This window comes from Acomys minous (genome assembly GCF_964271855.1).
Source record: "Acomys minous genome assembly, chromosome: 4".
Lineage (NCBI taxonomy): Eukaryota > Metazoa > Chordata > Mammalia > Rodentia > Muridae > Acomys > Acomys minous.
In genome coordinates, this window is record NC_140486.1 from 12,413,729 (window position 1) to 12,441,258 (window position 27,530).

Sequence of the window (27,530 nt, forward strand, 5' to 3'; positions counted from 1 at the left end):
TGTATAACTTCCACTCAGTCAGAGATGAGAAGAGCACACAACTTCAAGTAACAGAGATAAAACAATATATCTCAGTATTTCTTGATTAAAACTCATTACTCAAGAAAATGATCTGTAAAATACACAAAATTTAACTAACAGTGCAAAATAATTATATTTTAATAATCACTATGTACAGATGACTTGAAGAACCCAGCCATTCCCTCCAGGTCCCCTCACCAAGCACAGTGCCCCGCCTCACTTACCTTGGTATGGTAACACATTTAGTATTGCAATTCTGAGTGGTGATGGCTTTCTCAAGCTCATCTAAGCGTCCTGTTTTCTTTAGCTTTTTCACCAGACTTTTCACTGCTTTTTCACACCATTTTTCTTCTTGTCCATTCTGTTCTCCACCACCTGCTCCTCCAGACCCACCAGCTGATTTTTTCCATCCCAGAAGTCTCTTCACCACTGGTGGAGTGAACGGCAAGATGGACGACATTTTCTTACAGAGGGTGACAATCCACACTGAGAAACAGCCTGGTAAATCAGCCGAAAAAAAGACATTGAAACATTAATTTAAAACTAACTTATAAGTAGTGACTTCAGTATGCTACCGAATGCAAACCACAGCACACAAGAGAAACTCAAATTTTTTACTTCAAGCTTAAGTTCTTTCTGCACTGATAAAGATGCTGACTTCACTACTTTAAGTGACTCATGGCAACAAATCCTTCTGAAAATCACGAGGAAGACTCAAATCTTGGGCAAATATAAATTTGCAAATAAAATCTTTGTCAACATTCTGAACAACTTTACTAAAGCCGTTTCTCTTTATTCTTAACCTTTTCTTTTTTATTTATTTTTTTTTAAAGATTTATTTATTTATTATGTATACAGTGCTCTACCTGCATGTACACCTGCAGCCAGAGGAAGGCATCAGATCACATTATAGATGGTTGTGAGCCACCATGTGGTTGCTGGGAATTGAACTCAGGACCTCTGGAAGAGCAGTTAGTGCTCTTAACCGCTGAGCTATCTCTCCAGCCCCTATTCTTAACCTTTTCAAATTAACACTTGATGGTTAAAGTATTTTCACAAGGACCAAGTTTTTCACATTTTCAGGACTTCCATCTATTCTCAAAAGATTTAACAAAAATACGGACTTAAGAGTATATATAGTTGCTGGGTGTGATGGCGCACGACTTTAGTCTCAGCACTTGGGAGGCAGAGGCAGGAGGATCAATGTGAGTTTGAGGCCAGCCTGATCTACAAAGGGAGTCCAGGGCAACCAGGGCTACACATAGAAACCCTGTCTCTAACCACCCCCCAAACAAAAACAAACAAAACAAACAAAAACAAAGAGTATATATAGTTAAATGGTAGGATGCTTGCCTAACATAAACATTTTGTGAGTTCAACCACACCAACACTGAGGGGTGGGGGAGACTTAAAAATAAAATATATACAAACCCACTGTTCACAAAGTTTTAAATTTTCATTAAGAATAAAGAAAGTGAGCAAACTTGTGGAGAAAAGGCTTTATTCAACCTGTCTGCTTGTAGGAGTAACTGTAATTACCCCTATTCTTAAAACCCATTTTCACTTTTATCTAGTGATGTACACAGTAAAATTAAGTACATTTTTCTTCCTGCATCAAAGTGCCATCCTTTAATACCTTTTATTTTATGCCAAAGTAACAGACTTGTAAGAGTAATCCTTCAAAGCATCAAGTTCAGGTGTTAGCTACTGATTTCCCTATGGAAAATAATGGGCTAATTCCTTTACATCACTACTTACTTTCTCTTACTATGAAAACCATTTGCAGTTGTAATTAAATAATTATGTGTATATTATCTGATGAGAACAGCAGTAAGTTACTATGTAAGCACATTTCTATCTTTTCCTTTCCTTCCTTCCTTCCTTTCTTGTATACCTTTTTGTACTCACCAGAATTAACTTGCTTTTCATTTTCTTATTTTCTATGCACTTACCACCTAACTTTCCTATTCTATGCCAGTTCCTCAACTACAACTTCAAGCCACTGACTGTTTTTACTCTGCAGCTTCACATCCTAGAAAGTGGTACCCTCCCACTCTGACCTGACCTAACGATGCTCTGACAGGCAGCATTACCACTGTCCTAAGAACCCCCTTCACCTCTCTGTGAGCTGAAGTTGCTAATACCATGTCTTCATCTTTCTTAACTACTGCCTTTATTGTTTCATAGAGTATGGCATTCCCAAGAGATACAGATGCCAATAAGATGCTGCTGGAACACATTTTACACAGTATTATTTACTTTTAGAAATAGTAATACTTCTCCCACTTGTTGCAATGATTAAAATATGGTAGTACCTTAATTTTCCTTTTTTTTTTAAAGGGCAAATCTCAGATAGTTATTTCAACTCCGTAATTTAGTACCCATAAGAAAAACAGAGATCCTCTTTTTGATCTGATCTTATCAGAGTCTGGAATCATCTATTACCATCATTTGCTTGGCTGGTTCAAAAGAAAATTTCATCTTATGGTTGTTTTGAGTCTAAGACAGACAATACATTTCATTGGGACAGCTTGCCTCCTGAGCCATTTTAAATCTACAATAGTTCCTACCCTCAATTTCATTTTTCTTCATAAAACTGATTTAGGAAATAACATATAGTCTCCATGTGAGTTTACACTCTCTAATTGTTTTCCTTGTGATGTTACTAACTTGTTTTTCTATTCATACAATAGACTATGCATCCTATAGACTGTGTTTCAACCTGCAACAACAGACACTGTGTGGTTCGTATCACGTCATTTATCTGTAAGCCTACAATGTTTTACCTGCTGTAACAACTAGGACAAGCTGCACCAGTTTCCAGGCTAAGAACTTGCATCATCCTTCCATGCAATATGACCTCCTTTTAACGGCCAATGGCAAGATCTACTGATGAGGACTGCTTTCTCATTTTATTCCACCCATTATTAGCTAGAACTCTTTAAAAGGAACTTTGCCTTATCGACTAGAACTGTGTGTTCACCTTAAAACACATCTACTTTATTTAAGCCACATCAGGTTCAGTGCTTAAGCATCTCACTTTAATGTCTATCAGTTTCCTGGGGCTGCTAGTATGAATTACCACAAACCTTTATGGGCACCCTCATTGGGTCTGGGGCCCACCAAGAAAATTCGGAACAATAACATCTCAAGATCTGTAGGTCCATCTTTTAAAATCCTTTTATCCAAATAAATTCACATTCACAGATGGGATGGCATCCCTGTAGTGCACTGTAACTTGGTTAACTCTTGTTTCATTTTCTCTAACAATGAAAAATCTTGGTTTTGAATAATTACTTGTATTACCTTACTATATACAGAAAAAGGTTTAAAAATAATGTCACTGTAACTTCTAGAACTAAGATTATTAGGCAAAGTTTAAGATTTCTTTGAAGCTCTATCTACTGAAGATAATAAAAAAACTACATTAGGTAGTCATGTAAAATAATCATTTTCTCCAGAGGTATTAGCAACCTGAGATAGGTAAGATTCATCTGTGTACCTTCACTTCATTTTCCTTAAATTTTATACTCATGATATAAACGTGTCGGCCCACCCTACTAGTGGACTCTAGTTTTATCTAGTCTATGTTGTTTTACAGCTTTGAATACATAAGTACACACTGCTACCTACTCACCATCATTTTTAATTAAATGTACAGTACTACTATGTAACTAGGTTTGTGCACCAACTTTATTTCCTGAGGTCATTCCTTATCAGTTCACACGGTGAACTTGAAGACAGGCCAAATTAAAGTATCCAAACTGAACCTCAAAGGTGTGTGCAGGGTGGGGATCCCAGAACATCCAGGAAGAAATGTTAATTATGCTTATTTAATGTCTAGTCTTCCCAATTTGAACTGTCTCGGCATGCTGGGCCAAAGCCAAGTACAGTTCAATGGGTAGAGCACTTGCCAACACGGGAGAAGCTCTGGTTTGATTACCAGTAGTGCATGGGGGAAATGCTGAAACTCTCATGGGAACAAAAAAGATGCAAGATAATCAAATCAATTTTGAGAATGAAAAACGAAACTAAATGACCGACATTACCTTATTTCAAGACTTGCACAAAAAAAAACACCTAAAATAAACTATAATTAAAAAACTAAACTAAACTAAAAACAAACAAACCAAAAAACCTAAAAAGCCTTAGTAGTTCTAGAGTAGGCACAAAGGGGAAGGTTATGATTCTAAAAGTATGGTATGTCCAGGAAGAGCCTACAGTTCCCAGCCTACTTTCCACTAAGGTGTCAAGCTCCTCTGCTTCTCAACACCTTTCCAACATATAAACGACAAGCATCTACCAGTTCCTCATATGACTCTTTGAGGCAGAATCTTACGCTCTTAGCTCTGAAAAGAGTAGAGTATTTTCATGACTGTAAAAACTTAAAAAGTACTAAATTCCTATAAAGTAAATCATCAAAATTAAAAAATACTTATACAAAAGTTCCACTTCAAGTATACAAGTCATAGACTAGGGGAAACTTTTCAACACACATATCTGACAACAGACTATAATCTAGAAAATAAAAAGGTTGTTTAATAAGTAAGGAACAAATTATAAACATTTAATCAAAGAAAATGAAAGAACATACTAGGGGGTGTTTAATAACACCGACTATTAGAAAAATGCTTCTGACAGGCAGGCAGAACACTGTATACGTAATAAAGTTTTTTTTTTTAAGAGAAAAAGAAAAGGATCTGTATAAGCTGAGTATGATGATAAAACACTGTAATCTCAGCCTCAGATGGCTGAGGCATGAGGATTACAAATTCAAAGCTAATTTGGGCAAATTTCACTGGTGGACAGTGACAGAAAAGGAGAGAAGCCATGTTAAGAAAAGGGGCAACAGTGATGGCTCAGTGGTTAACAGCACTTATTCTTCTCATAAAGGACTCAGGTTCAGTTGCCAGCACCCACATCAGTAGCTCACAACCACCAGTTCAAGAGATCTGATGCCCTCTGGCCTACATGGGCACCTACAAGCACATGGTGCACGTAAACTCACACAGGCACACACCCACACACACTAATGTTCATAACTAGAACTTACAGTGCAAAGCTAGACACTATCAACTACTTTTAAATTTAAAAATGTAGCGCTCAAAAACAAAACCAGCAAAATACTTACACTATACAACATGAGTAAATCTGAAAAGTAACACACACACACACACACACACACACACACACACACACACACACACACACACACGATCCATTTACAACTTCCCAAAACAGAACTAATTTCATGATAGAATTCAAAATGACTGTCGCAAAGGCACTGGGGAACAGAATGGAAATGCCTATGAAAGCACAAAGCACCCTCCTGAGGTAGTGGCACTGTCTCCTTGTGAGTCATATGTGAGTACACAACTATTCAAACCCACGGAACTAAAAACCTGGAACTATGCATACGTTATCAGATGTGTTGAGTGAAATACAAATTAATTAGCCATCAACTAAAAGAGTAACAGTATTGGAACAAATATAAGCTGATAAATGTTAAATAAATGCCTTTCAAGACTTCCCAAATGTGTCACAACAGCAGTATCCACAAATACCATTAACACAGAGGAAAGAAACTAAATCTCCAGGGAACAGACAGCCCAAGGTGTCTTCCACGGCTTGCTACAGGCTGTGCAAGTGCAGGGAGCCACATTATATGTAAGATAGGCCTAGGGAATTTTTTATTTATTGTTTTGAGGACAAAACTGAAAGCCCAAATAATACATGACAAACACATTTAAGGTAAGTGCTGTAACTGTCATAACAGAGCTACACTGAATAAAAACAAATAGTTAAAAATATATATAATAAGTATCATCTCAGAAGGACTTTCCACTTTTTAAAAGATCATCCTCAAAGTAGATATTCAATGAGCATAGGCTGTTTAAAAACAACTGTTATGATCAAACTAAAAATCATACTCATTTCCCTGAAAAGGAAAAAAAAAGCTAATGGATTCTCAAAGATGCATTCAGGAAACCTATGCAAGGGTCTCCATCAAGTTAGCCCTAGGTCCCATTTAGGGACATATGGATTCTGTCCAGCAAGGATGCACGCATGACAGCACTGCCAGCTTTCCAAGTTTATAGATATCCACCCCACCCCCTCCGCAAAAAAAGCAAGCAGAGGTAATTAGATTCTCGAACTTTCCTTAGCAATACAGCAGACTCAGTGGGCAGGTAGGGTCTGTTCAACTGAGGAGTTGAAAGGCAATAAAGGAGCAACAATCAGAACATGACAGGAGCCATTAAACTGTCAACAGGAGTGGACTAATAGAACACAAGCAAGCACTACAATACATCAAGCCTCAATTTGACAAAAAGGCAAACATAAAACCCCACTAGACACATGATAACCTTCTACCACTAGCAGGAAGCAAAGGATATACACTTTGGCCCTATTGTATTCCAACTGTACTCCAAAGTAGGCGCCAAGAAAGGCAACTGTACAATGCTATGTGACACAGTCTCTGCCTAGCACAGAGAACATGATTAATTCAACCTTTGGAAGGGAGAGATAAAATACCAGAAGTGACACCACAGCAGAAGTCTCAGAACAACAGCTCACAGGCTGAAGTCATGGACACTAGGATGTGAGGACTGGGAAGTACTGTGAGAGAACACGAGAGCAGGTAAAACCAGCAAAAGGCTGTGCTCATCAAAAAGACTGCGAAATCAATAATTTCAGAGACAATTCACATGTTCTAATTAATGACCAACCGGGCATTTATGATTCAAAGGTATGTGGCACTGCTTCCTGATTCAGGCAGCGTGCACAGGTCATTCAAGATCATAGGAACACCAGGAGGCAGATCTCCAGAGCCAGGACCCACCATCAGTTTATATACACTGTTAAACTAGAAGATGGCACATCTAGGGCCACATCAAATACAGTAGTGCTAGAGAGGCCAGACAGGTCACACAGACAGGCGGACCAAGCTTAACAGACACAACTCCTGACCAGCCAACCCTAAAACTTGTCTCAAGGCCATCAGCCTGTTGTACTGAGAATCTTAAGTTTTCAGGAAAATCCTCTTCTCGGGTTAGTGACTGATCCATATGCCTTGTGAAAAATATGACAGAAAAAGAAAGTTCTAAAACTTATGGGTTCAAATATTTTAGTCACAAAAACTTAGGCTAAAAACAAATTAAAATTAAACTTCTTAACTACCAGCAAAACCACAAGACATTCTCTTTAGTATCAGGAAGACCCTGGCAGATTCTCCATGCACCGGATAGAAGCAAGCCTTTAATCCCAGCACTTGGGTGGATATCTGTGAGTTGAAGGCCAGCCTGGTCTTCAAAACAAGTTCCAGGACAGCCAGGACTACACACAGAAACCCGCTATCAGAAAATAAACTAAAATGAAATAAAAACACCTTAAATTTCAATCTGTTCTGGCTCTCTGAATCACATGGCCACATATCAGGGTCTCTTATTGTACAAGATCAATTATGACCAATCAAGAGCCAAGCAAACAGTTACCAGTATTAACTTTTTCCTCATCATGGTAACCAGGCTCACTGGCATCTCTCTGGATGTTTTTACATTATGTCATAACATTTTCAGCAATACTAATTACAATACTGGATGGTCATTTACTGTACTTTAAATAAAAAGTAGCCACTGCTTGAAATGTAAATGCACTGAAAAGAAATTGACAAGACACAGCAATTTGTTCCAAGTTGAATCCAAACAGAAAAAAATAAAACTCGACTTACAATCATATCACAAAAATGTGAATGAGTCATTTATAGAATAAAAGTTTTCTTCAATAGTGTGGCAGCAGGCTCACTGACATGGAGGGGTTTTTTGATTTTACGTTTTTAGTATCTGTAAGAACTAAGTTCAGATGCTAACTGTTCCTAATTCCTGCAATAAATGATACTTACATAATACAGGTTCTGAACGAACAGAAAGTCAGCCTTAATGCCAAAGACAGTTTAAAAACTATGTTAGTAAAGCTAAGATTCCAGAATTACTCACTGGAAACTTTCAAATAGGTACAGTCTGACTGTCCTGAGTTCTAGCAAAGTCTTCTGCTTATTGATAATTCTCTAACTTTAGCAAACAGCATTATCTACATATTTTGCTTAACCACAATTCCTCTTCTATGCAGTCTTCAACTATTGTTCTTTTTTAAACCCCTTTTGATGTAAATGATACCAGAGAATATCATTCTAAGAAGAAAAATTTCCAAATGACTAGGATGGTTTTTCATCCTCTGATGTTTATCTTCTGGAATGCACAAGTTCCAGCAAAACCCGTACAGAAGTAAGATCAGAAGTGCAATGAATATTTGAGGAATGCATCTATGTATAAAAATGTGCTATTTGCAGTTATTTCGGACTTGATATTCATCAAAATGTCATCTAATTTTTTCCACAAAGGTCTCACACATTTTGCTAAATTTACATATTCCTTTTAGCATCTTTATAATTGAGACTGGATGCTTAAAACAACAAGAACAAGAGCAGCAGCAACAACAGTAAGGTTCTGAGTATGGCCCACTGTAGCAGAGCAGGCTTCATAGCACCCAGAACACAGGTTATATTAAATGCTTCTATTCTTTGACCCACTGTGAAATGTTTGGACTGTGCAATAATCAAATATAGTTAACAAGCTCTCTCTATCTTTCTAATCCCACTCCCTTCCAGGCTCTTCTCAGGAAGAACTATCCGGTATGACACTGTTGTTCACTTACAGGTTTTGTCACACTTTATATCCAAAGTTTTGTACATTTTATAAGCTTGTGCTGAACCTCACACTCTGGCTTTTCTTCACTCAATGTTACAACTATTTGTGTGACCTATACATAAATAAACTTCTATATCCTAGTTCACTCGCTGTAACTGAATATAGCAAGGCATCACACGGCTCAAGCCCACTGCTGATTCTCCTGTTGGCAGTTACTTGGGTTCCAGTTTTCCATTCTTAAGAGTCCTCCAGATACGGTGTACACTATCTGAATGCTGTCCTGCAGTGAACTCTTTCAAACTCTAATCCAGAGTCCCACTGAAAACACTTTTCACATACAACCTGATGTGCATGCATGCATATACTCTCCAGAGACATTTCCCTGGATGCTGTACCTGCTATTTCTCTAATGATCCATGTCTGAGTAGGAGAAGCAAGGCAGCAGATCTTGGACATCACTTTTTAAAAATCAGAAGGAAAAGATAGGTAACAGGTTCTGATTCTATGTTTCTAACATTTTAAATACATAATAAAGCAACCACCTTGAAATACACTATCAGCAAGAAGAAATGGTTGCTGAGGACACAAATGTATAATTTTACTAAGTTCTACCAAAGAAGTCCCTCCAATTGACAATCCTTCAGAGAACCATGGACCCTCTAAATGTAGTTGTAGGATGGGTTTTATATACAGGGTTCTGATAAAGACTTTAGAGGCATCTTCACCACTGCTGACTGTCCAGGGTTATATTCCTAGCAACCATTTGTCATACTCGCTACTTTTCTCTTACTTCACAGCAATCACTTGTATATTATATATACATAAGCTTTATATATCTTCAGTCACCAAGTGGGTTTGAAGTTATCTGGTGGTCTGTATCATTTCTATCTTTCAGATCACCCATGTGGTTCATCTTGTCAGAGTCTAACACATTTAAGGTTTCACCTCTACTAGCCTATTTATATTTACATTTCTGTGTATTTGTCTCTCCTTAGACAGATAATGAAGTGCAGCAGCACCATGACTTCCAAGTTTTTCTGACAGTGTATGGACACTATCTGTTTTTCGGCATCTTTGGTTTTCTTTTGGTAGTGTACACCTGAGGCAAATACCACTGTACCTCAACTACTAAAGCTATGTGCTACGCCTGGATATCTGCTTCCTACTTGCCTCTCAAGATGTTCTTAGCTGCTGCTTCAGCCATCATGCCTGCCTGCTGCCACCCCTCCACTCCACCACCATGATGGTGGTGCACTGGTCCTTTCTGGATCCATACACCTTTCTGTATTAGTCAGAAGTCCTTCCTTCTCTAAGTTGCCTTGACCTTGGTGTTTAATCACAAAGAAGGAAAGTAACTAATAAAAATAAGCTTATAGACATATTTAATTTCTACCATTTTATGTTTTCTAATTTCTATATATTTATTCATGTTCCCTATCCCTCCCTTATAATTAATTTTTCTTCATTTCTATCTACTCACCCTCAGTGAGTTATCAAATTAGACATTCTGTTTCAATTCTTCAAAGGCTGACTCTTAAATGTGTTTGAATGGGAAATTGGAACTCAGTAGGTAATGGTACAGACAGCAGCCTATTAAAAAGCATGATAAAAGTAATTCTGAATTATAAATAATAAAGTATCCCGATATTGTGTGGTGCATACCAAATCTCAGCTACAAGGAGGCTGCAAAGGATGACCTCTTAAGACCAGCCTAGCATCACTGACTACCTGAAGAAAAATGGCAAATAAAAACAGAAAAGGAAGGCTTCAAGAAAACTCAGATTACATAGAAAGGAGAAACTTCAATCATACTACCCTTTAAGTGGATTTAAAGTCTCCTAATAAGGAGAAATAGGTAAAGAAAAGAAAACATAATTAACAGGCAAGAAATAAACCCATACTAACTGTAAATAACATAGGAACTATTAACTCTAGGTCAGCTGCAAGGGAAGCTAAGAAACACCAGGCTAACGCACAAGGTTTTTACTGACATTGGGGGTCCAGAGGGAGAAGATAAAACTGACTGGGCTGTGAGATCTGAGCCTCCAGATTCTTAGTCTGAGTCCCCAGCTCCCTATGGGTAACTGTGTCTCCATCTCACTGTTCTGTGGGGGTAATCAGGGCCCTAACCAGGAAATGGCTGGAAATGGCTGGAACACAAGTACACGCTAAAGACATTCCCAAGCTCGTCCCCTGTTAGGTTCTGGCTCTTAAACATGAGCAAACAGACAACTACCTCGTTGGCCAGATTCTTAAGACTCTTCAAGAGAATGCCAACCAACCTCAGAGAAGGCACACACACATTAATACTGAAGACTTAGCAACAACCCACTCAGCTCCCTCACCCATGAAACCTAAAGGAGACAGCTTTCATTTCTATCCAGCTTTTTAAGACTCTGGCTTCTTAGTGAAGCACACAATCACTGACTACCTGAAGAAAAATGGCAAATAAAAACAGAAAAGGAAGGCTTCAAGAAAACTCAGATTACATAGAAAGGAGAAACTTCAATCATCAAGACAGAGCAGTAAGATATAGCAACACCGAAGCAAGAGCAGCATGCACTCAGAGAGAGCAACAGAGAAGAATCTAGGTGTGGTAGTTTACAAAGGCACAAACGGGAAACAGGACAATACCCCCAGTTTACAAAGGCACAATACCCCCCCCACACACACACAGGACAATAGGTGGAGTAGAAGAAAAATACATGAAAACTCCCCAGAAGGAGAAAACAAAATGAACAGAAAGGTGAAGAAAACAGAAGGGACTGCTCTGAAGGCCAAGGTGCAAACAGGAGTTCCAGAAAGTCAAGAGAGAGGAAAGGCGCCAAAGAAACCCAGGAAAATCCCTAAAACTAAGACAGGTGCTTCCACACAGAAGGGACATCACAACTGCAGCACAGCAAATGGTCAAAACCCACCTAACACCACAGCTGGTGACAGAGAAATCTCACAACTCTGAGGACAAAGCATGAAGTTCAGGGATTAAAAAAAAAAAAAAAAGAAAGAAAAGAAAACGAAAAAAAGCCACAGAGACAAAAGGATTAGAACGGCTCTCAACACAACACTGAGTTAACAGAATAATTACTTCCAACCTGAATTTCTACTCTACTACAAATGAAGCAACCTTCACTGTGGCCTAACTTAGTGGCAATAAGTATTGTTGAGTGTATTTTCTTTTTCTTTCTTTTTTTTTCCAGATTTATTGTTTATTATGTATACACTGCTCTCCTGCATGTAGGCCTGCATGCCAGATGAGGGCATTTGATCATTTTATAGATAGATGGTTGCAAGTCACCATGTGATTGCTGGGAATTGAACTCCAGACCTCTGGAAGTACAGCAAATTCTGAACCTCTGAGCTATCTCTCCAGCCCTGTTGAGTGTATTTTCAAATGTCTCTGCCCATTTGTACATCTTCAGAAAAATGTTCACTTGAGTCCTTTACCCATTTTTAAGGGTTTGTTGTTGTTGTTCTAGAATTCTTTACATACTCTGGATACTAAACCTTTATAAGATACACCATTTCCAAAAATGATCTCATTTAGAGAATTATCTTTATATTTTCTTTTCTTTGATGCACAAAAGCTTTAACTTTATCATAAAGTCCAACTTACCTTTTCCATTTCTGCATATGCCTTTGCTGTAAATATTACAATACCACTGCTGAATCTCCTGTTATGAACTGGGCTCAGTTCTGACTTGGCCACACTCTCCCCTTCTAGTCACCTGTGCTTCTGCAAGTATTTCTTTGTAATTACTGTTGTGGCTTGGAGTACTAAATACACTAAGATTTTGTACTGTTAGAAATCTAAAACTGTGTATATATCCTATCCTTGTGTCCATCACAATTCAGACTAACCATATTTTAAGAGCTGTTGAACTCCAAATATCTAAGAAACTAGTAAGAATAGAGACATTTCTGGAAAGCAAAACTACAGGTAGGAGATAAGAGGGAAATTATTTTGTTGGTTTTGAATTTTGTACTATATCCACAACTATTACCTATGCAAAAAGGTGATTAAATTATCTTTCCCTAAGACAGATATCCTTGGCCCACTACTTTAAATCTAAGAGACATCCTGTATAGCTGCTCAGTGAGGTACAAAGGTATCATCCACTGCAGCACTATGCCCAGTATCACAAGATCCAGGTGTCCACCAGCAGAGCTCTGGGGAGACAGATGAAGACTATCACTGCATCCTCAGAGGGTAAAGGTACTTGCCACCACCATGCCTGATGCCCTGAGCTAATCCCTAAAACACATATATAGGAGGAGAACCAACTTCTCTAAGTTGTCCTGTGACCTCCAGAAGCACATGACATACATGTGCATGCACAAGTGCTAATGTGAATGCAACACACACACACACACACACACACACGAACACACACAATATGTAAAATGCAAGAAAGCCAGAATGTTAACATAACAACAACAAAAAAGGGCATTCAATATGTTCTGGCATAAAGCAATCTACAAGATGAACTTTCAAATACAATATCTGGCCATATGTGCCAAAAGGTAGTATTTGTCCAATCATGCTATAGATGAACAAAAGGTTGGCAGCACTATTTGCCTTTACAAAGACAGATAAGTGACAAGGACGTATGTAACCTCTGATTTTCAAGATAGACCAGCACACTACACCACGCCACTTCTAACTGTGGCTGCAGTTTAGGTTCCCTCTGCTTCACCTCCCTGAGACAGGAAACTCCAGGTGAAAACCAGTGGCTCTTAGTTCCGCTACACACAGGAGTTTTTGTCTCCTGGAAGCAGATGTTTCAATAGCATCAGAAGCAGCATTGCTTTTGACTTACTTTTCCTACCATCTCTCCCTTTCTCAGCTAACACATGACAAGCTTTGTAGGCTACTTTATCTGACATTTCTGTGTTTGCACAGGAGAAATGGTCATAACCTGTGTCTGTTCTGGCACATTTGTTTATGCCACAAGAAATCTAGATTAAGCACAATCGCACATGCCTGTAATCCAAGCACTAAAAGGCTGAATCGGGAAGATCTCAAGTTTCTATCCTGGGTTACACAGAGAGACCATGTCTAAGAAAAGTAAATAAGCAATTTGGATAAAGTGGTTCATTATGGCAAACAGTGATAAAAATAGCATTTGAGAAAAGACGTGAAACTTGACATTTCATCTAAGAGAATAGGAAAAAATCTGGCAAGAAAAATACTGGGCAAAAGTTGAAATGGGTAACAAAGCAGAAGTTAAATACAGAAAGCAAATGTAGGGCTGCAAAGGTAGCTCAGTGGTAGAGCACTTGGCTAACATGTAAGAAGATCTAGGAACAATCCCAGGCACAATAGAAAAGAGAGAAACCAAATATAAATTGTTCTTTTCAAAGTTATGAAAGGAAGAAAAAATTCAAGTATCTTTAAATGGACAAGGAATACAAACTATTCCCTAGTACATACAAGAGTTTTTTTCTCCAATAGAAACTGGGACTAGGGAAATGGCTCAGCGTGTAGGAGCACTGCAGCACAAGCATGAGGCCCTGAGTTTGAACCCCCAGCACTCATGTAGAAAGGAAGGTATGACCAGAAAGCTGCAGGCTCAATGGAGGAAATAAAACAGATGGGTAGAGGAAGGCGTCACATGTCCCAGAGACTCCAGCCTGTGCATGAATGTGTGCGCACACGCACACACACCTCCACCCTACAAATTAGAAAAAAATTGAGGAGGGTTTGCCGATGCAAACTAAATGACCTTAATTCTTCCTATAAAACCTACAAAAGGCAGTTGAGAAATAAATCCATAAAACTGTTCTGTGACAGCCACATGGCACCCACACCCACACCATACACACAACAATAAATAGTTAACAATGTTTAAGAGAAACTTAAGGGTAAATATGCCAACAAAAAATTTTGAAAAGATAATGATACATGCCTTATAGTATACCAAAAGCTCCAATAGAAATACTATAAAAGTCACTATTTTAGACTGTTGGCAATCTATGTTCAAAGACAGCACGCTAAACAGCAAAACACTGCCAAGACCTGGAATTTCCTATTAGTCAAAGAAGTCACTGGTAATGACGGCAATAATAAGGATTTTAAAAATTAAAACATAAAAAATAGTTTAAAAAGAAAAAAAGTAAAACATAAAGCTCAGTGGGAGTGTTTTCTTAGTAGATTCAGTTCCTACCACTATCCCCCCAAACTAAAACATGTTTGAAACATTGAAAGCCAGATTTCTCAGTTCTCTCAGTAATAAGGTTCTTTCCAAAGTTTTAAACTAGTAGTGAGTCAAATGGAAACCCAAGTCAGCCCCATGGAGGATGGTGTGTAATAACATGCCTTTCAAACAAGTAGAAAACATTCACATGTGCAATTTTATGGACTGTTACAACCAAACATGTGCCTGGATTTAACCCTTAGAGCAGGTCATTAGTCCAGTGACTTACCCACCTCACACAAGGGGTCAGTTCTGTGCAGACAAGCAGTTCCATTTAGTTCAGTGAATATACACCTGACACACAGCATAAGCACTGTGTGGATAACTTGTTTCATGCTGGCCGAATTTACACCTTTAACAGGCTGCATGGAAGCTGCATCTCTATCATCAGCTCATAAGCATTCAACTTGCCCAGCTCGTAAAGCGAACCAACACAAGACTGCACAGGCCCAGATGCAAGTCAGCAGAGTGCCATGCACTCTTGATGGCCTTCCCACTTCCCGAGGCCTGTCTTATTCCTGAAGCATCACCTAATACCACATCAACCATGTGGTAAAGGCTGGTAGGTTACACATCTAAAGTAGCTGGTGCCAATAGAACTTTGTACAATGGTGAAAATGGTCTTTACCTGTAATGTCTAATACAGCAGCCAATACCTATAGTATGGCCATCTAAAGTTGGATTAAAATTAACTAAAATAACAAAGTTTAGCTTCAGTTCCTCACCTACATCATCTGTATTTCAAGTGTTAAACAGGCATCATAGCTGGATGCTGACAGATAGACAGCCCACTCAAGCTTCTCTAAAACTCTTGCTCCCCAAGCAAGCTTCAAAGGCATCGAGGAGCAGCAATGGGGTAGAAGGGGGTGGTGGTGGTGGGGGGAACAGTCAGGGCTTTTGCCACAGCCCTCTCCCCTTCCTATTATTACTAACACACACACACACACACACACACACACACACACACACACACACACACACAATTTTGGATCCTTTCATAGAATATTCTTCCTGAGTACATTAAACCTACAACTACCCCACCCAAAAAAGGAAAAGAAGCTGGGTTTTGCAGTAACTCAAAGAAATGCAGGCCTTTCTTCAGATGCAACAAGAGAAACTTTTACTTACTATTGTTTTACAGACTTGTAGCCAATGAAATCCCAGATTTTCAATAATTGTGAATCTAGAAAAATCAGTAACCATTCCACATTAAGCTCCAAAATTTAACAACAAATTGAGAATTTGCTCAGGATTTCTTCATGGGTACAACCGTAAAGACTTACAGCATCTGTAAAGGCCAGAGAGCTAGAAAGGAAATGGGGAGATGAAGAGAGGGTGGAGAGGATTAACAGAACTAATGATGTATCATAGTCATATGGAAATCTACTATTTTATAAGACAATTTAAAAATAAAATGTCTGTACAAGTGTATAGTGCTGCTCCTGAAAGTCTTATGTTAGTAAATTAAATCCCCAGTGCCAGGCTATAGGATACCTTTCCATGAGTTGTCAGGAAGATAGCACCCTCATCCCCTGCAAAACAAAACAAAAACAAACAAAACCAGGCTATTGCTGTTTCTCTTCATTGACCACCAGAATTAGATGATTACTCTATTGCCAAAGACATTACACTTGATTTTTAGCACATAAAGAAATTAAACTATAACCAAGCTGGAAGCTTCCCCTTCCCAGCTAGTTTTTATAGTACTAAAAGGGAGAGAAAAGTCATCAACTGTTTGACCTAGCTACAAGTCTTGCAAGCTATCAAACTGCCAGGCAAGATGTGCCCACAGGTGCAATGGTGGCCTGATTATTACGGAGAAAACCAAGTGCTTCAGTGAGTGAGTGATGGTTAATGCAGACATCATGGCCTGTCAAAGTGCTCAGAAAAATCCTAAACAGGTCATCTAGCTCGTCCTCCAAGGCTCAGGGAACATCAGTGGAGGAGGTAGCACAACAAATAGACCAGAGGATGGGAAGGAGCGCTGTGAAACTTTCTCCAACTGTGGTTCCCTGCACAAGACTGGCTCATCAAGATTCCGTTATGGATAGAGGAGGGGCTCATAAAGCCCAGGAACTAAAAGCAATCAATGATGCTAGGGAAAGGGAAGCCATATTCTCAGTGGCACAGTCACTATTAAGGTATTCTTTTTCAAGTAAATAAACCACAACCCATGCTCATGCAAGCACCCCAAATAAATACAATGGGTACCAAAAACCAAACAAATTAAAGTAGCAAGGGGATCTGTTGAGAAGGGTTTTGGTGGGAGGTGAAGGGGAGTGAGAAAGGATTACCAGGGGGATATTTTTAAGAAACACTATACTTGTATAAAAGTGTAAAAGAATAGTCGTAAAAACAAACAAAGACACACCAAATCAACAGGCAATTGTCCTAAGAGTGGATTCAGTTACAGCTAAACAAAACTGACTGAGCCACAGAACCACTCACTATAGGGTGTCAGGGAATTATGTAGATCACAAAATCACTTTAATATGTTTAGCTGACCAGGCTGGTCTAGAGACAATGTCTAAATCCAATGGGCTTCAAAATTATATTTTTCCTACATCAAATTACTAAAGTGAATTGAGAGCCATGTTTAACAACAGGAATCATAACTGGAGGCATCACCACTACAACACTGTAGAAAAATAATCAAAATTGATCAGTGATAAACAATAAGACTAGTTTCTTTAATACAACTAAATCAGGCAAGGCTGCCTTATTAGGTCACCAAGAATTTTCTGATAGCAACTTAGAAAATAGTCCTGAGGGAGGAAGGCGGACCCAAATAAATAATCAAAGTCATACAGCGTAGTGGCTTATACCTGCAACCTCAGCTGAACAGGAGGAAAGCTGAGTTCAAGACCACGCTGATCTATATAGAAAGTTTGAGAAACTCGTATCTACAGAGTGAGAGCCCGTCTCCTTAAATAACTTTTTTTTTTCAAATCAAAGCTAATAATATGAAGAAACAAGAAACCCTGACCAGAGTTGGGTGAACTGTTCACATTTGCTCTATCCAAGAAATTTCTATCATATCATCTCCAAGAGCCTAAGTGAAATCTTTCACCTGGTACCAGCAGGCTAACAAAAAAGACAGCTCTTGTCAAGTGTGATCCAGCACTGTATCTCTAAGGTTACACTCTTCCTGAGTGCTGGCTAGCAGAAAGACTTTGCAGTCTGAAATCAGAGCTCTCACATACAAGATCCTGTGGATCTTTCATCAAGTCCTTGGCTACAGCACAATGCTCTCTACCCTGTTTGTTAAACATCCTGAATAATCATCTAAGTATATTAAGTAGATAATAGGGTCTTAAAAAGGCTTTACCCCAACCAAATTTAAGCTAGCTGATGAACATTTATTGGTAGGCTTTCAGGTCTGGTCCTGCTCTGAGTGGCCCCAGACACGCTAGTCAAGGTCTGGGTACTTGTTTTGTGTCTTGAAGATTATCTCTATTATCCTCTCCAGGCTGTTATCTGTTTTCTCTTAACAAAGGGCAGTAAGCTAAGAGTTCCTCCATCGTCCTATCTACTCCCCACCACACCCAGTTAAGCTTCCCACATTACCCATAATGTACTGTGGACTTAGATGCCAGATAACTTTGCTAAAAACATTTTAAATAAATACCAACAGGTTCTAACTAAAGACCTGAAAAAAATCCCCCTATGCTTTAAGGTACAGACTTGGACAATTAGGCCGAAGGCATGGTTGCTCAATGTCCTTTTCTCATCAGCATTTATACGAGGGCAGGGATAATGGTGCTGGCAAATCATCTGCATCAAGAAGAGCCCAGATAATTAACTAAAGAACAAGAACATTAACTTGAGAAAAGCTGTCTCAAAGAATGTTTTCAATCCTTTAATCTTATAACAATCTTAAGAGTAAAAGCTACTTTTTCCACTTTTAGTAAGAAAACCAAGACTTGGGAGTTTAAGCAATAAACCAAGTATCAGCCTAGGGCTTTGATTCCAAACTCCAAGACCATTCCACTACCTGACTTGCTACCCAATCTGTATTTTTAGCTTAACTATTTGCATACAATATTCCTTACACTGGAACCCAAATGACTCAAGTTCCTTTTCTTTCCTTAACTACTGGGCAATAGTTAATCAGATTGAGACCAAGTTAAGCTTAGCAATCATAAATATGTTCAACAACAAGCAAGTTTCTCAAAGATTAGCCATATCTTCAACTCTGCCAAAAAGTGGCAGAGAGTACCCCACCCCAACAAAGAGCTGACACTGCCCCTCTCCCCAGCGCCATCCCTTACACTTGATAGGAAGCATTTCACATGTACTTCAGGAACTGACTAAATGTATTGAACGCTCAAGCTCCTCAACTTCTAGTCTAACGTAATTAGTTTCCGAATTCTTTCCTGATCCCATGAGGAGTGTGAATAGCCAAAGAAAGTTGGTTGTGTAAGTGAGCAAGTGTTGCTTGTCCAATAAAGTGATACTGAATTCTTTATGGTCAGTTTCTGACACTTAGTGAAAACATCTTTGCACTTACAGAAACCACGGGCCTAAAATGTCTTTTCTGCTTCTATTCAGATAAAGCATCTAAAAAGATGTGCCTCTCTCTACCCCCTAAAAAGGATTCTTGTCCCAAGAATATGAATAAACCTCCATCTGCCAGACTACACTATATACAGCTCCTGCATGCACTACAAAAGCACCTGTATTTTAAAAGAAAAGAAAAGGGCCGCTGCAAACATGGCTTCTAGAGTCCAGAGCACTAAACCAACAGTATCAAAACCAAAAGTTAAATCTAAAACTTCAAAAGGTCCTAAGCTAAGTTTGCTAGTGTATTCACTCACAGCCTCCCTAGTGTAGAGTACTGAGATCACAGCAACATTTTTTTTTTAATCTGTGTATCAAAATGAAAAGGGAACTCCTGCTCTCCTAAGTCAGTAACAGCTCTCACCACATGGAGGGAAGGGCTATGTATAAAACCATCCCCAATACTTCTAAGGAGAGTTAAAACATAACCAAGGCTAACAGGCCACAAACAGGAAATTACTCTGCAGTTTCTCCCAAGACTTACTTTATGAACCATACAGACTGCATAGCTATTTAGTGACAAGTACCTCGGAACTCTAAAAACCAAACTTTGCCAAAAATCTAAGACATGAAATCACTTTAGGTGTAGCTACAAAACAGGAAAGAAAGTACCAAGCTTTAAGAACAGTGTCTTGCTAAGGTACAGATGTGATATTTGTAAGACTGCCACCAAGCACCCTTAAACTTAATTAAGGTTTTAACACTAAGAACGCAAGTGGGCACTCACTCTACAACTGTCTAAAGATTGGAACAGTTTTTCTTACCACCACAGGTAAATTCATGAAAAAACAAAGAAACTTGAAAAATAACATCAGTGTTACTTTATGAACTTAACATAAACATCTGCCAAATGACCTAATAGAAAAAAATTCTTTAAGGAGTTGTTTCGTAGTTAAATGGGAGGGGGAAACCTAAAAACTGTAATACACTTTGCTTCTCCCATGTCTAGATTCCAGCTGCTTCACGAACTCATGAAATGAAACTATTCCAACGTGTTTTAACTACTTAACACTTCTCTGTAAAGGGAAAATTTGCTTTTTCAGGGATCAAAGTAAACTAATAGGAAAGATATTTCCAGCATGGTAGCAAACGTACTCTTGTGTCAGGCTCAAGAGAAACATTCTTTCTATCAGTGTTACAGGGTCAACTCGTGTAATCAGAAAATGAGAGATTTGGAAATTGACATTTAAGGGTAACATTTTTGAAAAGATAATCTTCAGTTTAATTTGCCTGATAATTCATTTATTTACATATGTCTTTTCATTAGTTTAAAACATCACAATTTAGAATATCTCAACAAGGCTTGACAACAAAGTGGAACGCTGTTGTTGAATTTTTTTCACCTGGGCATGCTTTTTTTTTTTTTTAAATTGGGTTCACAACGAACAGGTAGCATTTGCCTTTAAGGACTAAAGGAAGGAGTAGCAAATTTGTTTTTCTTTTGTTTAGGTTCACAAGGAAACCATACCAAGCAAGGGTAAGAGGACATAAGTACCTGGCTCAAGGACAGTATCCTTAGAAGAAAATAATTCAAGCACCGATTGTGGAAACCAAGTCAGAAATGTATGCAATCAATTAGCATGTTTCCTAAAGGCGTGTGATTAGGAACTAATAGGCTGCACCCACGGAGCAACTTTCCCAAGTGCGTGGAGGAGGATGAGCCCGGCAGTCTCAGCCACGAGCGTGTTTGTGAGTACACACAGCGATTCGGAACCCGCGACTGTTACGGTTAACAAAGGCCACAGGAAAGGAAGAGGGAGGGGGGGGGAAAAAAGGAAAAAGTGGAAGCAAAGTACCACACACCCTAACTCGGCTCCGGGGCCCTTCTGCAAGGCAAACCGCGAGTGCGGTCGCGCACCCGGAGCGGAGCGGGCCGCAGCCAGGCTGGGCGGGGCGGGGGCTCGCGGCCCTGCCCACGGCGCCGACCCCGGCCCGCGCGCCACGACCCGCCACACCCCACACGGGTGGCCACGTGACCCGGCCCCGCACACCCCTGCCCCGTGCCCCGGGCGTCCCGGCTTTACCTGCACCCAGCGCCAGGTCCCGCCCCGTCCGAGCCGGGCCCCGGACCTTTTGTTCCTTCCTCTTCCGACGGGCTCCGCGCTGCCGGAGGAGTGGGCGCGCGCAGGCGGAACTGCGCCGCGGGCCCCCGCCCCGCCCCCAGGCCCGCGCTCGCCGCGGCCGGCGGACGGGTGGGGAGGGAGGGCGCCGCCTGCTCCACTCGGCGCGTCCCCGCGCCCGGGCACTGCCTGCACCCCGCGCCGCCGCCCTCCGCCCCGGCCGCCGCGCACCTACCTTCGGGCGGCTCGCCCAGCGCTCGCGAGCTGCAGGCTGGCGAGCTGCACCTCCGCCGCCGCGCGCGGTAGCCCCGCCTCCCTCCCCGAGCCGCGGGCCCCGCCGATTCGCCGGCGCAGCCCCGGGCTGGCACCCTGCCGCCCGCTGATTGGCGCCCGCGGCCGCCCGTTAGGCGTGAGGCACGCCGGCCGAGCGGGGCGCGCACGGAAGACGGAGGGAGCGCGGCAGGGACGGAAGGAGGCCGGGCGCCGCGGGCAGGGCCGGGGGCCGAGCGGGGCGCGGGCAGGCGCGGGCCGCCGCCTCCCGCCTCCGGCCCGACCGGCGGCACGCGCAGCCAATCAGCGGACGGGGAGCCCGGGGTGTGAGCACCGCGTCGGGGGCCTGGAATCGGAAGGGAGACGTCGCTCGCTGATTGGTCCCGCCTTCCCCGTCGAGCGTGAGGCGAGGCGCGGCCGGGTAGGGTGGCACGCCCGCGGTTGCGCTTGAGTTCGTGTCCGGCGCGCTCCCACGGGGCTCGTGGAGAATCGCGGAAGGCCGCGCAGCCTGCCACGCCCGCAGACCCCCGCCCTGGCGCCTCCGGGTGGAGCGCCGCGGCTAAGCGCTCGCCCACCTCCGTCGTGAGGCCGGAATGGACACGTGCTCGGGCCCGGACCCGCCCCCAGCCGGGTCTGGGCTGCTAGGCCGGCAGAGCTCGGGAGGTGCCCGAGTGCTGGCCGCAGTGGGGCGCGCCCCATGCAAATAAGTGGGCGGGATCCCGCGCTGGGGGCGGGGGCGGGTGTCGAAAACCGCGGAGGTGGGGTTCGTGTCTGTGTGTCTGTGTGGTTGGTTTAAGGGCCCGGTGGCTCCTAGGTGTTTTTCTTCAACCCGAACGTTGGGTTCTTCTGGGTTACAAATATTAATGATACGTGTTTCGAGTGCTTTTTGTGAACCGTGAGCACCTAGCAGTTTGCTGCCGTCTCCCTACCTCATTTTACCTTCTCTGTGCAACTGTTTCTAGGCCCAAACTTTCCACCTTTATCTATGAAAGAAACAAGTTCCCAGACTTAAGACTACCCACAGTAGTGTGACCAGGTTCATCGATAGTCTTGATTTTAACTGAACCCCAAGTAATCTTAGGATGAGGTTGCTAAGCAGTAAAGACAGTACCAGAGCACAGTTTCCTTGCCTGTCTGTGCTCACATATACCTACTTACCTATTCATAGGTTTCCCCGGAGATTGAACTTAATACAGAAGCCTCACTAGCAACACAAAGCAGTCCTAAACTTCCAAACAAATCAGTGCTTTGGAGCAGTAAAGAGTGAAGTAAACTTCTTGTCAGATGTGAGAGCATCGGAGGGGGCCTTTATTTGGACCTTGAGTTACTGGATTTGGTCCTCATGGGAAAGATGAGCACTCCAGATAATCCAAATCCAAGGCCTTTGACAAAGTGGGACTCACTTGCAAATTTAATACTAACTTACATAGTGTTTTAGAGTTACATAGTTATAAAAAGAGAGCATAACTGTAAACATGGAGATAACTTTGAAATTAAAGGAAAATTAAAAGATCCTTAACTTCCCTTTGCTTATGAACAGATAGTGATGTCAATCTGAGCTTAGCAGAAATTCACTTTCAAATGAGTGGTTTCTTCTGCTAACAGTTTTATAGGAAGGCCATATAATCCCCATTTTAATAGTTTGTGGGCAGGGGTAGAGCGCTTGTCTGGCCCACATTAGGCCCTGATTTTAACCCCCAGCATCACCAAAATAAAAGTTTGAGGAGTACCACTTAGGAGCCTTTTTGTTACAACCTTCGAAAGTCAGTTGGAAGTGTGGTTAAGGCAAATGATCAAACTGAAAGTAGGCAAACTGATTCTGACTTGGAATCCTTTATACTGACAGAAATCAACAGCTTTAATACAGAATGTCCTGTTAAAAGTGGTCTTGAAGCAGACAAAAGAAACTATGTGATTCCTATGTGGACTTGGGTGTCCACGAGAACAGTTGGCTGAGAAGAGGGGAAAGCAGGGCAAGAGAGATTCTAGAAGAAAATGCTTGTTGAGTTACCCTTCTCTCCAAAGTGTCAGACTTTGAGATCATAGCTTCAACAATTAGAGAACCTTCCAAATTCTAGACTCTAGAGCAGTGGTTCTCAACCTTCCTAATGCTGTGATCCTTTATTACAGTTCCTAACGTTATGGTGACCCCCAGCCATAGTTATTTGTGTTGCTGCTGTTATGAATTATAATGCCATATTTTTGGAGATAGACATTTGCCAAAGGGGTTACAACCCACAGGTTGAGAACCACTGTGTTGGAGGATCTAGCCTGAGGAAAGGAATGGGGTGGCCTGGCTGCTAATGCGGTCTCCAAGGGCACCAGAATGGGAACATGCCTCCCATCCCCTCTGTTGGAAATGCATCTAAACCAAAGTGGGTCAAGACAAGCTGAAGGCACATGGAACAAGGATTGCCATGGCAACAATCAGCTTGAAAATCCACTAGAGTACCTGAAGATCTATAAGTAGTTCCCTGTTGTATAAGTTATATTGAATGAGTCTGATTTTCTTATATGAATGGACAGCAAGGTTAACCCTTCATTACTCACCCCATTTTAAAACCAATTAAGCCAAAATCAACCCAAAGTATATTTAAAAAGAAATAATAAAAATTATAGATGGGCATAGGGGCACACACCTGTAATCTCAGCCCTCAGTGTGGCAGATGCAGGCAGAGCTCTTGAGGTAAGCTTGGCCTACTAAACAAGTGCAGGACAGTCAAGACTACACAGAGAAGCCATGTATTGAAAAAACAAACAAACAAACAAAAATGATAGCTGTTTCTGGAAAAAGCCTGAGAGTCAGGAGTGAAAAAAACCCTTAAATTTCATTGTCATTTTTTTCTATAGTTTGGTTTAAAAAAATCTGTGCTTTAGGGTTTTTTATTTGTTTGTTTGTTTGTTTGTTTGAAGACCTAACTCATGTTTGTCTCCTGTGTATAAATCTATAAATCCCTTTTGGTCTACTCAAACCAAAGTTATATTACCTGTGTACTCTCTTATTAATGCTGATTTCCACACATACACCATGACTTTGCCTGGATTAAAGGTTTGGTTGATGATTTATCCTTATAGTAATGGGAGTTGCTTACCTTCTCATATGTGCTTGCTTTGTCTCCACATCTAGATTGTAAACTCCTGAATGTCAAAACAGCTGCTTCCCGGTTGCCTTCTCACACCCTTACCAACGTGCCAATAAGTGATAAATGGTAAAAGACAGTGTTTCTCTAGCAGGAAAGTGGCATGTGTATGCATCAAGTCTACATTGTACACTTGGAACCATCCTTCTTTGTAGTTCTCTGCTACTGTTGAGTCTCTTCTCAACATTTGTTTGTGTGTCCTGGTAAACTAAGTAGCAGTGAGCACTATATAAGAAAAGATAGTTATTTGGAACTCAATAACATGAGCAAAAGTTACAGAGAAGAACTGTAGGTGGGTACATTTATTAAGCATTATGAAGAATTCAACACCAGCTAGATTTGTGTGTTGATACCATGAATCTTCACCCTTTAAGTGAATTTGTACTGAGAACCTTTATTTACATGCTAGAAAGAGTTAATATCTAATGGGACGTTCTGGAGACAGCCACAAGACTATAAAAAGAAAGAAAACATTAGATTCAACATGTGTTCGTTATGCATTTGTTACACACCATAAAAATATTGTATGACTATTGTTATTCTTTGGCCAAACTCCCTCTTTAAATGGGGCAGGGGCAGAGGTAAATTTTTTTTTGAGAATTACAGATTATAAAACAAATTAACTTTTGTTGAAAGAGAAAGCTGATGCCTACCCAGAGCCTTCATCCCTACAGGCTAGTGTTCTTGGTATTAGAAGATATTCTGCATGCTACCAAAGGAGAAATGTAGACTCCGACCTAGATACAAACCCTTTGATCTACAGTGGTGTCCTGCCTGTAAGATGTGCTAGTACAGTGGTGGCACAGATCTTGGGGGAGTAACCAACCAATATCTCATTTGACTTAAGGCTCACTCCACAAGATGGAACTTAAACTTAATGGTGCCTGGGTGAGTGACCAAGAACCTGAGACTAGATGTGTGCCAGGGACCTAGGGGGAAACCAAATCACTGTTCTTCTAAAGAAAGGTAGTAATAAAATGACTCCTAACGCAATGTTGCTGTACTCGTAGATCAGCGCCTTGCTCAGCCATCATCATAGAAGCTTCCTCCTTCAGCAGAGGGGAACAAATACAGAGACCCACAGGCAGAAAATATGCAGAGTATGAGAGACCTTGGAACACCTAGCCCTAAACAGGATGTCGCCATAAAATCTTTCCCCTCGGGACTCAAGGAACCGTGAGGTAGAAGAGGCAGAAAGAATGTAAGAGCCAGAGGGGATGGAGGACACCAAAACCCAAGGCCTTCTAAGTACAGCAGGACTAACGGACACATGAACTCACAGATGCTAAGGCAGCACGCACAGGGCATGAATGAGTCTACATCATATAGGGGTCCTAGAGCTGAGACAAGTGGACACATTTCCCCTATCCCTAACAGAAGCAAATTGAAATTGAGTTGTCTACAAATTAGTCTTGCTGGAGAAACAAACTACTCTTAAGGGTGGTCTTTTTGCCCAGCGGTTCATGCAAACAGAAAACAAACTCAGTGGCATCTTTGGAGATTCTTTCTCTCATGTCTGTCATGCTAGGGTTATTTTTTTTTTTTTTTTAGTCTTTTTAAATTTTCTCTCACTCCCATCCCATTACAGACCCCTTAGGTATATAGTATGGCTTCCAGTTTTGTGTTTAATGGGATTCCTAAGTGTGTGGACATGTGTGTCTTTGTCTATTTCTGATTTGTGCCTTTCCTTGGGTTCTTCTCCTTTTGTTTGTTTTGTCCTATTCGAATTTGTTTTTGTTTTATCTATTTTATTCTAGTATTCTCCTTTAGAAGTTTGCTTTAGGTTTTGTGTGTGTGTGTGTGTGTGTGTGTGTGTGTGTGTGTGTGTGTGTGTGTGTGTTTGGTGTTTGATTTGGTTTGGTTTTTTTAACTCAAGACAGAGTTTCTCTTTGTAGCCTTGGCTGTCCTGGACTCCCTTTATAGACCAAGGGGACCTCCAACTCTGCCTCTCTGAGTGCTGGGATTACACGTGTGTGTCACCAAGCTGACTTTGTTTGTTTTGTAATGAAAGATGAGTTGGATCCAGTTAGGAGGGGAGGTGGGAAGGAAGTGGGAGGAGAGACCATAATCAGGATGAGCAAAAAGAATATTTTCAATAAAAGGAAAAAAGTGAGGCATAGAGATAGGATTTTTGAGAATTAGATATTATAAGACAAATTGACTTTGGGTGAAGAAATAGTATGGTAAGGCAAGATGTATTTTTCATTCTTATGTACCTATTTAAACCCACAAATGATTATTAGATTAATTGATCATTAGATAACTCATAAATTATTATTAAAATGTTACTTGGCAAATTGCAGTACAGTTTCAGTACATTGAACATTCCTGTTAGGGCATTTGAACATTATCAAAGATCTACATGTTTGGAAAAAGCCGAACAAAAGCCAACATCTAAACCCTGGGAGAACAATTACAAATTGTTTAAAGTTCTTTGTGAAGAATACTATGTTAGTCAGATGCCAACAATAGGGCCTTATGCCTCAATTATAATAGTCTGTGTGACCATATTGGCTGAACAAGGCTGCTGTTGGCAGGATAAGTGTATGAAGGTAATGCTCTTGATGAGTCAGTCCTCTT

At 40.9% G+C, this 27,530-nt stretch overlaps 1 protein-coding gene across 4 annotated transcripts in view; it reads right to left on the reverse strand.

Moving 5' to 3' along the window:
• SMAD2 (SMAD family member 2) overlaps positions 1-22,337 on the reverse strand; it is a 57,145-nt gene extending 34,808 nt beyond the window's left edge. The window contains exons 1-2 of one of the 4 annotated variants that reach the window (XM_084780994.1): positions 21,776-22,337; positions 246-519 (exon numbers count right to left, since the gene is read on the reverse strand). In XM_084780994.1, coding sequence (XP_084637120.1) covers positions 246-481 — 236 coding nt within the window. In that variant the 5' untranslated portion in view covers positions 482-519; positions 21,776-22,337. Of the gene's footprint in view, positions 1-245; positions 520-16,414; positions 16,433-21,504; positions 21,688-21,775 lie in introns of those variants that run through there. The other 3 variants (XM_084780995.1, XM_084780996.1, XM_084780993.1) reach the window with 3 other exon arrangements.
• Between the last annotated feature and the right edge of the window lie 5,193 nt (positions 22,338-27,530).